General features: G+C 36.6%; 1 protein-coding gene across 1 annotated transcript in view; it reads left to right on the top strand.

Annotated features, from left to right (window-relative positions):
* The window catches only part of cacna2d3a (calcium channel, voltage-dependent, alpha 2/delta subunit 3a), a 289,290-nt gene extending 276,083 nt beyond the window's left edge, over positions 1-13,207 (top strand). Inside the window, exons 36-38 of the mRNA XM_036578675.1 lie at positions 7,901-8,013; positions 10,199-10,281; positions 12,366-13,207. Of these exons, the coding sequence (XP_036434568.1) occupies positions 7,901-8,013; positions 10,199-10,281; positions 12,366-12,458 (289 nt within the window). The 3' untranslated portion in view covers positions 12,459-13,207. The remainder of the gene's footprint in view (positions 1-7,900; positions 8,014-10,198; positions 10,282-12,365) is intronic.
* The last annotated feature ends 363 nt before the right edge of the window (positions 13,208-13,570 follow it).

Here is a 13,570-nt window from a genome sequence, read left to right as displayed (position 1 = left end):
TGCGGCTCTCAAAGAGGGTTAGAGCCTGGGTCTTTAACTCTGCCAAACATGTAGTGGGTTGAACTACAGTCAGAGGTGAATATAAATACATAAATTAGTCTCTAAATACACTGTTAGTTATGGCTTCTTCCTTCTCATGCTTTCCGGTGACTCTTTTGAGTGGGTGAAGGGTTAAGTGTGTTTGTCTAGCAAAGCGTTCCCATTTTATAGTCTTAACCTTTCAGACTGTATATAAGTAAGTGTGTGTGTCTGTGTTTGTTTTTGTGCCTTTTTAGGAAAAAATGTGCTGACTTTGTAGGGAAAGAAGAGAAAAGCAGGGGCAATAAAACAGCCCTGACTTTATAAAGTGCTTTTGTACAAAAGCTACATGTTTATTGTTTAACATTTTTATTGTTTATGTTCATTGTTTAAAATTTGAAGGACATTTCTTTTTCGTTATTGAGGTTATCATTAGGGTTAGGTTTAAGAACTAGGCTTATATATATGCAGTACAGTGTGGCGATATTGTTGCATATGCTACAATTAAAAAAAAAGTACTAAACTGTCACTGGGGTGGTACCCTCAATGATATGTCTCAGTACCTCTGGCTAGGGAATAAATCATATTGTACCATATTGAGTTATATTGACTCCAAACAGCCTGTCTTGTCCCCAGCCTTTTTATTGTATTTTTGTCTTTGAAACATTAGCTTATTAAAAGTAAATAAACTAAAAAAATAAAGGTCTTTTGCACATGTGTGACTTTTTTGTATTCTCATAGGATTTATTTCTCCTACATTGTCAAAAAAGGTACTGTGCAGGTGCATTTTTAGTTTCTTAAGGTACAAACTATGTAAATGTTTCCTCAAAGGTACAGCAATGGTTTGAAGGACCTTTATGTGCACATCTCAATTTACATATTTTGTCAAGTCTTAGTGCTTATGGAACTTGTAGTCAATTATTAGTCAGTTATTTGTGAATTATTCACCCTAAATGGTGTGACATATCAAACATCAAAATATGAAACATATCCACTGCCCAAGGACTAAATTGTAATATTGTAGTTGTAGTCTCTCTGGTAATTGAGACTGTAGAATGAATCCAAATATTTGTAAACATAGTCTCACAAAGTATAGAATGCCAAAAAGCTGCTTAGATTTGTGCTGAAATTGAATTTCAAAGGTCAACAGTGCTGCCTGCTCAAAAGGTTGACATACAACCTTACTGTATGCTTTTGCCACTGTCTCACCAAAACATTATAGCTAAGATTTTTTTTTGAACACCATTTGAAAACTAGCTGCCCTTTACATTATCTGAACATGTCATAATGAATAGACGAACAGAAATGGTCCAAAATATATGAAATAAAATCTTGTTACATACATTGAAGTTACCAATCTTTTTTTCTTCTCCTGAAAGTTTTCAATTTTGGAGATACAAGGTCTTCTTATAACAGCGATTCAGTACATATGGGACATATCTGTGACCCCATGTCCCGACAAAGTATAAAATAAACCTGTGTGTGTGTGTGTATGCATTCAGAAGCCCACTTTGAAACACACTGAGGCACATGATGGTCACACACCTGTGCGCTTGGTTGTCCTTATTCTCCTAAGAGTGCAGTCAGAAGGGGGATGTGGGTGGTTTATCATCAAAGCCCTTTTACAAGCAGTATAAACTTTCTGTTACAGCCGCTGTGCCCCTATCACAATGATATACATCAGCCCTCCACCACCAGCATTTATAAACCCGATTTAAGTGCACTCAGCCTTTCAGAGGAATGTGCAGAGAGACTTTTAACTCAGACCTTAAACCTCTGATCTAGCCCAAAAATATGGATTTACAGTCTCCATGCTAAGTATTGATCATGTTTTAGGGCCTTGGCCAGCCTATGTTTAAAATGAGACCATAATGGACCACTTTAGCTTTAAGACTATGCCTTAATGCAGAATAAAGTAGTATAAAGTTTATATCGCAGTTTTAAGTTAAAGCTGAGGTCATGCCTTGGAGAGGAGAACGCCTGGGTCAAATGCAGTTCTGAACGTATTTACGATGTTTGAAATTTAGCTTAAACACTCTGCATGAACCTTTGATAAAGTAGTATTACGTTTATATCTGAGCTTTAAGGTAAAGCTAAGTGCCTGATGTCCTGGCTTAGACGGAAGCGCTCTGCTGCATATACAGTTTATATATGGTGTTTGAAATTGGAGATACGTGCTGTGTGTGTTTAGTATTGGGTTATGTTTTTTAAAAAGGGCACGGCTTCCTTCGAGAAGGTTTGTCCTGAGATAGTTTATCATGTCTGTGTTATGCTGCTCATTTTGATAGAGACTAAACATACTCATGGTGTTCTGTTTTGCTATTGCAAGAGCTTCATATGGGCCTAAAATTTTGTCCCGAAAACAAATAAAGTCTGAGAATTTACTGTCTGAGCTTGACCCGACTCAACACACAACACTGTGTTTTGAGTCTGAACCCAACCACATCATCAAGAGTCCAAAACTGACCAGAGTACAACTAAATTCTGTCCAGAGTCTGCCTGAAATCTGAATTAGAAGGAGTGCAGTTTTTAAATTGCAATTTTAATTATTGTCTACATTTTCAACAGCACTGTCTAAATTTTTAAGTTGGGACATTTACCTAAGCATATGGAGCTTGTAAACTGCCTGTAGATAAGTTAGACCAATCAAAAGCAACCAAACATTAATGTTTTGTGTACATGACAAGACAACTAACTGGCAGTCTGGTGTACTACACTCAATGCTCAAGCCAGAACAGGCAGAAAAAAAATGACCTGGGGCCAGGCACCCCAGGGGTACATACGTCCGAACATAGTCTAGTTATAACATAAGTGTTCACTAAATTCAGGTTTACCCATTAATAAATCAAAACACACCACACAAATAATTTTTACATTGATCTTAGTGGATACTAAATATTAATGCCTCCTCCTAAGCAGAGAGAAATGAACTAAGTGTTGGGGGACCCCCTAAGTGCTGGGGAAATGAACAGAAGCCACATAGATAGTACAAAGAAGACCAAACCCATGACCTGACCTTTTTTCAAAGCTAAAAATACTAAATGCAATGTATTGTGATTTTACTTACAGCTCTAATCATTACTCTGGTTGTAACTCCAAACCTGAAGCCAAAATCCATGGATCCAGTTCAGTGAGACATGGCAGCTGTCGAAATGTCTAAACTGATGCTGCTGTTGTGTCGGATGGCCAGAAAACACTGTATTAAAAACGTTGCACCTTCGGTTGTTGCAATGAAAATCATTAATAATAAACAGAAAATGGCTATACGTGTTCACTTTTACAAGCTTGTACAAATCGTTCTCTTCTATCCTGAATATTTTTCCAAAGAATAGAAAAAGTCAGCACAAGCTGCCATTGTGTTTCCATGGCAGAGAGTTTGTAGATTCTGGTTCTGAACATGTCATCGTCATGTTAAAGCAAAGTACGCATGACCTTATTTTTTGAAAATAAGCACATAATCATAATAAATCGCAGTCACAATATTGATCACAAAAATTGCAATTGGGTATTTTCCCAAAATCGTTCAACCATCTATCCCAAACTGACCCAAGCCTACCCATGATCATCCAAAGTGATGACTAAAACAGGCTAGATACCATGTAGTAACAATAATTGCTGTCATTTGATCATGGGAAAAATAAATAAATCTAAACTAATATGTTATTTAAATAAATAATCAGCTGTCCAATATTAGATTTAAATTCCACTTTATTCAAACCTATTCATCAAACATGCTTTCAAACATTTTTCCTAAAACGCTTTTTTTACAGAAAACGTTACAATACATTATAAATTAAATGTTCTTTTGGCAGCAGTAAACTGTACTTTCCTGACTTTCCTGTCGATTCGCTGTTTATTTCACATTTTTCCCTCACGAGCATGGGTCCTGTGTACCTCAGTGCTGAGAGTGTGACTTCAGCGTGCCAGAATGAAAACCATTCTAAGGTAGTGAAAGTAGTGAGGAAGAATAAAGTAAGGAAAAATAAAGCAAGCAGAACTGCAGAGTAAAATCTGTTAAAAGTGTGAGGCGGGCTGTGAGAACACGAACATGAAATGTGAACCGGACCCGGTTCAGACACATATTCGCAGAATACAGCCGGGTCCAGTCAGGTCCAGATAAATATTTCAAGATCTAGCTTTTGCTGTTTTTAGATTGCAGATAAATTAAAACATGGTTGCAGATTTTATGATAACAATGGAGAATCAGATGGAAGAGAGTTGTAGTTATTAATGAAGTGGTAAATGCCAATTGATTAGTACATCATGAAAAGAGTTGTAAATGTGCCTGCCTCTGCTCCTTCTCACCTGTATCTGCTTTGTGTTTCATCTTTGGCTTAAGTCTGGCTCATTCACCAACCATTAACGACTCTGACGGCATGGACAGTTTTGTGTGTGTGTGTTTGTCTGTGTATATGCATATGTGTGTGTGTTTAATTTGGAGCACAAGGCCAGCCACTGCTCGAGTGGGAAGTGTGTTTATCCCTTCCCGCCAAAACACGCTCCTCTGGCCAGCACTCCTAGTCTCTGTTTTATATCGTGTGATTAAGTTGGACTGACTTTTTGTAGGTCTCCATTCAATCAAGCTTTTTGCAAGGTTGAGCCGGGCTTGGACTGTTCCCTATCCAAATGAACCAAAATCCATCCTAGGCTGGTCTCAATGACTGTTTTGCTGGGTATTTCAAGTCATACCAGTTTTGCAGACGACTTTGTAGGGCCTTTTAAGGCTTTTTTGAACGTAGAATGGGTTGAATAGAATTTGCCCAAGGTTATTTTGGGTTAAAGCAAGGTCAGATTATTGTTGGCCGACATTGGCTTGTGGTTGGTGGTCTGGTCTAGGTTAGGTGAGGTATAAGTGTTGACTGAAAGTGATGTGTTCTAGAAATACTCTTGTTTCTTGGTTTTAATACATTTCCTAGAATCCAGGCAGCAGTTATATTTGGTTATTTAATCGTTGCTCTATTTTCTTGCTGATAATTGGACAAAGATGGGGCCACCGGGGGTTCTTGGGTGGGCTGGAAGTCAGGTTTGTTAGAAGATTTTAGGTCACTATGCACCACAAGTGAGCATGTAAACTCATAACCGCACAGGTTTGATGGAAATGGACAAATGTGGCTTTTCAGTTTTGAATAGGCAGGCCAACATGGACAGGAACATACACACCACGCTGTGGGCGAAACTTCATTTCTTCAGATCTGCTAGCTGACAAGTGACAGTGCTATGACACATTTTCCGGAAAAAGTAATTTCTTACTTCAAATGGCTACTTACTGTTTTACAAATGGTTACTTTTGTTTTGCTATGCTATTCAAATGCAATTATGTAATTACATGTTTTATTACATAAAGTTTCACAATGAATGACATTTACATTCAGATTACATTCAGCTCTGCTCTTTTGACTTTCTTTTGTTTGTGTTTAATGTCAAGAAGGGGAGAAATGTTTTTTTTTTTTTTGTAAATCAAGAATATATGCATGATATTCTGTAACAATAACTTTTCACCAAACTGAATCATAATAAAATATCTACTCTTCTACTTACGCACACAAATTTGGTGTGGATTGAAAATTAAGATTTTCTTTGCTTGTTTCAATGAGCTACGAGTTAGAAATACTTGTGAATACTAGTGAATTTCAGCAAAACCAGTAACACTGTGGTTTCAAGGTTCATAAGTGGGGACACACCGTGATATCAGAATCGGTATCGGTTTAGATTTGGACAATATTTCAATCTGATATTTGATGAAATATTTATTGTACTCAGGTAAAGCAGAATGTTTAGGTGCTAAAATGCCTATACTTTGTTCATTTTATTGCATTTGTAGCCCTCGACAAACAAATGTTAATGCTAATCCTGGCAGATCTGGTCCCATATTCTACATTTTGTTTGGTACCACTTTATTCGAAGACTACCTACACTCCAAAAAATAGATTTTTGTGCACACTTAACACATTTATGCCACAAATAGAACAAAGTCAGTCTACACAAACTTTGTTACCTCATCTTAAAGTTGATTGAATAAATTGTTGATGAAACAAAATTGAAATATTTTATTTGTACAATTTATTTGGCTTAATTGGAATGGAATTCTCTTCGGATCCAAATTACTCATTATCATCCATTGAAATTCATTCTGTCTTGTCCATTTTGCATAAAGCAGTTACTAAAAGACAACACAATTTATTTATTTGATGTGAACATTTTTGCAGTCCTTGTGAACCCCTTTGATTCATTTTTTTGAGTGTACATAGAGACTACTTGAGTAGTTATAAACAGCTTATGCCAATAATCACAAGACGACATAACATGGAGGCAGAGACCTAGTTAAAAGGATCATATATCATATTTCTGTTAAGGAGAACTGTATGGTTGCAGACATGAACAACTCTCTTTAGAAACAGTTATTCTAAAAATGTAACCTCATAATTGTAAAAACTATTTTTTTACTTCATAAATATACAAATACTGCTTTACAAATGTGTAATTAAATGTAGATGTTATGAAATTCCTGCATTGATGTGACAAAATATCTTATATGAGCATTAGCCAACAATTCTAATATTGCTACATTCTTAACTTTAACACCCAGAGATATTTTAAAGGGAGTCTGGCCACTTTCTGTTTTGGCCATTGTATCAAAAACATGAGTGCAAAGAACCTGTGAGGCCAGCCACTGCATCTTTTCGAACTGTCACTAACACAAAGTCATTGGACAGCTCAGTGTGAGTATAAAAATTATTAAGCATTTAAAAACTATAATTTTGCACAAAAGCTCCGTAGGACTCAATTCTTGGGCTTGCTTAGGAGACATTATTGAGCAGCAGTTCTCATCACTACACATTCTCTGTAACAGAAGCAACAACAACAAAAAACAACTGCAAATTGGAGATTACACTATCTTCATTCTATGGCAAAAATTTACACTAGTGTCTAATAGGATAGACATCCAGTTTGATAGAGCACTTGACCTGCATCAGTATCTCAACAAGAAAGTATTTGTTTGCCTTTAGTATTTGTTTAAGGAAAAAGAGTTCATGCCCTGTGGTAAATCAAGTCAATAAGTGTTAAACGTAAGTGCATCTCTGGGCTTGATTTAGATGGTCTGGGTTAGACAACTGGCTCTTTGATTATATCAAGCCACTCTGCCCCAGACAGTGCGTATCTGGGATAGATTGAGTGTGTCTGTGCTGAGGTCCTAGTCGAGCAGACAAGAATCCACCAAATGTGCGATAAACCACTCCACGGGCAGGGCCATAAATCACACGCACTGTGGAAAAAGAGGGAGACAGAGATAAAGAAAGAGAGAGGGATCATCCTCTATACCCTTCTTTCTCATAAGTCTCACAGAGGTGCATAAATCAGAGATGTGGACTTCAGCTCAGAATCCATCTCCCCAACCTATAAAAAAAATCCTTGTTAAAAAAAAAAAGAAAAAAAGTTGGAATTCGAGTGTGGTTCCAATTTGTTTCCCCCCTTTTGAATGTTTTATATTTTGCAACACTTCATTGGCCAGCCTTTGGCTTCACTCTGCGAGGTTTGATAAAAGTGGTGAGTGAGGATGAAACAATGGCAGCACATCTGGCGAAGCGGAGCAAATCATGGAGGCCTATTGGTCCACTTGGCACGTTCAAACTCATTAATACACATACACATCACACCCTTTCGGCCTGTTTGAAATATGTCGTGTGTGAGTGCGTGAAAGTGTGTGTGAGAGAGACGGGGGAAAATTGAGATATGAGGTGGCTGAAGACGAACGTTATCTTTTTTGGCGTGTGCCTAAAACGTCTTACAGTACAACTGAATCAGAATAGCTTCATGAAATACATGCATATAGAAACATCACATGTTATTTGTGTTTTTCTTCTTTGTCTCTTGCCTTCTCAAGGTCGTTCGTCATTCAGCAGATTCCCAGCAGTAACCTCTTCATGGTGGTGGTGGACAACAAGTGTACATGCAGGGATTTTGGACCCATCACTATGGACCCCATCGAAATCATGTATATCCTTTTAGAAAAGCAAGGAGAGATAGGAAGCGCTGCATAGTAGATGGCAGAATGTTATGCATGTTATTAGGGCTGTCACTGTTGAGTATATCAGTAATCGAGTAACCAGTTGTTTTGGCAATAAATCACGCAACCAGTGAGTGTGATTTTTTTAAGGCCAAAAAAATGGCTTAACTGGACGACAGCTTACTGTGAAGAGCCTTTCAAAGATTCTGAAATGATGCAAATCATGTTCTTAATGTGTGAGAGAACTGTACCACTGCAAAGACAAGGCTAATCCTAATGTTAACCATAATACTTCTATGTGAATTCCAGTGTTGTGTTAGCAAGTTAGCAACTGTGTACATTCACCTTCACACTGCATTTAATACTACTTAGGCCAGCTGTACTTAAACTTGAAGCATTTGTGACTTGTATCTAACATTCTAGTAGCATAACTTGTACTTTGTGGTTGCGGTTTTACAGTGAATAATCTAGTAAAGCCTAACTGTGATTATTATTGGAGTAGTCTCTTAGCCTTTAGCTTTCTGCTGGGCTGTTCAGTCTAGACCTGGTTAAAAGGTTTTTTACTTCACATCAACATTTACCTACACAATTTTTGACAGCAAACTGTCAAAAACAAATATTGTTCCTGAAAACTACAAGCATTCATGATATCCTGCTAGTGTGGGTTTCCTCTCTTTCAGTGATGCACACAAAAGTGATTTGAGTGCTAATAGCTCCACCTTGTGGAGAATCTTCTAAACACAGCTTTAATCACTATACTGATTCAAAGAAAACATAAATTTTAATCAAGCAGTCGTCCTACATGATATTATTATGCATTATGTATGTGACGATTCTTAGTAGACTCACAATTTCATTTCAGATTTCATATGCCAAAGTGCAACTTTATGGTGCATTAAGTGCTTTATTGTTTTGGAGCAGATAAGTTTGGCAAGGATCTTCTGGAGTTGATCACACATTACCGCCAACTAGAAGAGACAGTCAGTAGAGATGGAAGTTTTTCATTAGGCTTGTCTTTGTTCTTTGATTTTCATAAGGCTTTTGAAGATTTAATTTGATTATTGTTGTGTAATATTGCGCTCATAATCCAAGTCCAAAGAAAAATTTTGCGCTACCATCTCCCCATGCATGGTGTTTATCAGGTAATTTACCACCAGCTAGTTCAAATTTGCAACCAAATGGCAATAGTAATAAAATCGTAATGTAGGCTCTTTGAATTCCCAGCCTGCCAACTGTCAGCAGGGATGGGCAGGTTTTCATTATAGCTCTTATTGTTCCAGCATGAGCTGCTTCAAGGACTGTTTTTCTCTGTCTTGGTTTGTTTGGTTTACCTCTTATTCACGATCGGCAAAACAAAACAAAAAAAAACTTAGAACTAAATAGGTTCCAGAACTACAGTGTGGTGTCCTTTCATGTATTAATGTAATACACATAACTACTTTTTCTCTTTTTTTCCGTCTCATAAATTTCCGGGGTGCCAATCCTATTACGCTTGTTAAAATTTATGTTTTTCATCTGACCCATAAAGAGAACAATATGAAGGGGTAAGGAAAAAAAAGGTAGGATTTTAATTTGCGGCTTCATTTCTTTGGAGAGAGTTTATTTGGCCTTTTTGTATGCATGGAGATGAAAAGCATGCAAGATGTTTGTGCTGAAATTCATGGATTTCCATCACTGAAGACGCTGAGGTTTTTTGAATACAATGCGCTCTCTCTCTCTCTCTCTCTCTCTCTCTGAGTGGAGCACCAAACAGATGTTGCGTTTCACAATGGCCCGGAATGGACCAGTGATCAACACCAGACGTTCTGTTGACAAAAAAGCTCATATGGGTGGCTTCATTTGGGTCCGGTCTGTTTCTGATGCTCAAAGCCTGACAGCATTGCTTTCTAAAGCTGCTCTTCGTCAGCTCTGCTGACATGTGTCTGAGTGTGTCATTCGAAGAGCCAAGAAATGGTAAATATGCAAGTGCAGTTCTAGCTGATTTAGGATCTGAGTAGCATTAAATTACTTACTGTTGTCTAACTTAGCAAACAAGCTGTCATATTACAATGTGGAGTTTGCACACATCTTAGCATATACGCAACTGGTTTCCTTCAAAAATGCAAATTGGTGGAATACATTTTTAGATTGCTTTCAGTGCCAGCTGCGTGGACGTTTTGCTTAACCTTGCTGCACATAACGAATCTCTGAAATGTGAGCGGTTGAAGCTGCAGAAACACAGGAGGCGTCCAGACACATGCCACCCCTTCCATCCTGAGGTACCTCAAACAGCTTAGCAGACAACTATACTGCTGTTCTAATGTTCGCCATCATTAATATCAGATTTTGTTGCATATGAAAGTATAAAAAGGATTCTCATGTGCTGGTCCTGTTCAACTTCACAGCTTTCAAATAATTAGTAGGAAAGTTTAGACCAGAATGTGTCCAGAATTAGTGTCCAGAATGATAAACAGAGCTATACAGTATATATACACTGTATATGAAAACTGCAAAAAATGGCATCTTGGCAAGTAAAATTAACTTGTAATTAGTCAATATATCTACTATGTCTCATTTTGAGATTGTTGTGAGCTTTTTATTACGTAATTGAACTTATTTCTGGACACTTTTACTTTTTTGAGCTAATTCTTTCAAGTAAAATTATCTTACTATATTGGCAGACAATTTTGGCAGTTTCAATCATTCTTCCTAATTCAAGCAATATTACTGGCCAATATAGTAATTACTTCAAGAATCCATTTTGCAGTGAATGTTTTTAAAATGACTAAGAAAGCTATATAACATCAAGAATGAAATTATGATTGATACATGAATAGTCAGAATCCCTTGTATTTCTTGTGGTGATTAAATCTCGAGACAAAAAAATGTTTCACTGGGTTATTTATCATTTCTTGTTTTTCCCAACTTGAAACATTGAATAAAACATCTAGATCTACCTTTTGGTATAGTAGTTTAGAATCTACCTTATACAGGTAAATGTTGTATATAAGATGACAGATTTTACAATTGCTAACAAGCATTTTTAGTACTGGGTTGTCTTTTTCAAAACTCTTCACATAGTTAGCACAAGAACACTCACTTTAAACCAAACCAACCAAACCATGAACAGTTTTTCCTTGCTTGAGTACAGACTTAATTCAGTGACCACAGTTTCCAAAATTCACAGCTCACGCAAGCAAAACCAAGTATCTATGGCTTGGTTTGCAAATGCTTGCATATACTTTTACAGAACTGTTACACTGAACTCATCTAACATGAAAATGTACTGCAAATCATTTGTTAACTCAATTATATTGGACAACAAATAAAGCTCAATTAATGATTATGGTTAATGATAGCTGCTGATTAAAATGGGCCAATCACAACTGGTTCCCATTTGAGCTGAAGACCAACCCAGGCGATGACCTTCTAAAAAATAGGTCACTTCTAGAGTTATTTTGTTCACTATGGACAGTCCAATATAGGTCCAGTAGATAATAAGTAAATACTTATTCATAAATGTATAAGAAAGAGAAGACATTAGGTGTGATGTGGATGAGAATGTGCAGGCCAGGTGGAGTGAGCATTAACATTTACATTTTTTGCTACATTATGTTATATATAAGTACTGGATTTATTAGTTTATATTACTTAATTTGTTCCTATGCAGTAAAGACAAACCATTCTGTTTTGTGAGTTCAAAAAAATTAAATTCAGTCACTTCTAATGAAACATTGCAAAGCAAAGTTTAGATGAACAATCAGTATTTTATATCAATATTTGACATTAGTTCAAACCTCAAAAACACATCAAATCAGGTTCTGCCCTGTTCCACTTTTTACAGCACTGTTTACCCTGATCAGCCAAGGAATAATAAACTGATTACAATATGAAATAAAACAACAGAGCCAGTAACTACTGTTTTATAGATTTACACACAATGGTGTATCTGCAGTACCTCAGTGCCAACACTGAGGTACTGGTTGTGCTGTGATTGACATTTTGAGCACAAAATTAACTGTAGTGCTGCAGAGGAGTGTGACATGATTTGACAAAATGAACTTGGTACTGAAAAATGCTTTCTTAGTAAAACTGTAATATGACAAGTGATGAACTGTACAAACTTTCGAACTGTAGTAATAGTCTATGGGTATTTTTTTCATGCACAGTAAAATGTCAATTAGTAAATGAATCAGTCAATCGTCATTGTCATTTTGTTAGCATAGAGTGTTAACATGTAACATATTTCTTACAGCAGCATTACAATGAAATTAACAGTAATAAGTAATAAATGATGTTTTTTAATAACCCTTCAATTAACTTTTTCAATTAACAATTAATCTTTGTTTTCTCTGACCCACAGGAGAACTCTATGGAATGTGGACGTGCGTTAGGTCTGACTGCGTCACTAACTGTGACGTTCTTCGCTCTCTTAGTTGCACTATTGCCCAGGTGACGAGAACTGGTTCCCCCACTAAACCCAGCTTAGCTCGGCCTGGTTCAACTTGGCTCGGCATGCGAAAGCGATGAAAAATAAACCGACCTCTGACACTGAGCAAAGTAAGTTAACATAAGCGATAAATAAAAAAATAATAATCACTCCGGAAATGGCACAGCCTCACAGAGATGTCGGAATCACTTCTTATATATATTTTTTTTTATTTTGAAGACATTTATCATGGACATTCATGAAAAGAAAAAGAATATATCAATGAAAAATTAATATAATGATGACTGGAGTGTTACTGCTGTGTTTGTGAACCGTGAGTTCCAGAAAGGTAAATAAAATAACCAATAAACCAATAAAATAAATCAATAAGTGAAATATTATCTAAAGATGAATATTATACATAAACATATTAAAAAAGAGAAGGTTTTATTTGTAATTTTACAAGTGGTAACCATACAACTGTGATAATGGACTTCTAAGTCTACAAATGTGAGTGGTTGTTCTGTATGAGCTTTGCCTTATAATGAGAGAAATTAGTCCTGTTTGTGTACTTTTGAAATAAAATGGTCCTTAAAAATACTAAAAAAAAGGACTATCCGTCACTGAGTGGGTGTGTGGGGTATGTGTGTGTGTGTGTGTGTTATTGCCACATTTGATCAAATACTGGGACTTTTTTTCAAAGAGCATGAGAAGTGCCTCAGTGCACATCTGCACTGCATTAGCATGGCGCGAGGCAGACAGACGTGACCCATGTAGGGAGAGCAATGTTCTTATTCTGGGTTACACAAGAATTAGTGCTTGTATGAGGATATGAGGAGCAAAAATAAAGAACCATATTTCACAGAAATCTTCAGCTACCCCATTTGTAGATGGTCACCTGATTTCACCAGATGCTGAAATAAAAAAATTACTGACGCTTCAGAAAGTGCAGAAAAGATTGTGACGTCCAGAAAGACTGAAAAGGTATATTACAGGCATCATCTATGTGTACAATACAGTGTTTTTTATTACCAATGATATTATCACCATAACAATTTGAGTGAAAAGTAGAACCTTTGAAATGTTTACATGAATTTCTTATTATTTGGTCTGTCTTTTGCTTTAATGACAGCATGCAT

This window comes from Colossoma macropomum, unplaced genomic scaffold (genome assembly GCF_904425465.1).
Source record: "Colossoma macropomum unplaced genomic scaffold, Colossoma_macropomum, whole genome shotgun sequence".
NCBI lineage: Eukaryota > Metazoa > Chordata > Actinopteri > Characiformes > Serrasalmidae > Colossoma > Colossoma macropomum.
This window is presented reverse-complemented; position numbering and strand designations above follow the sequence as displayed.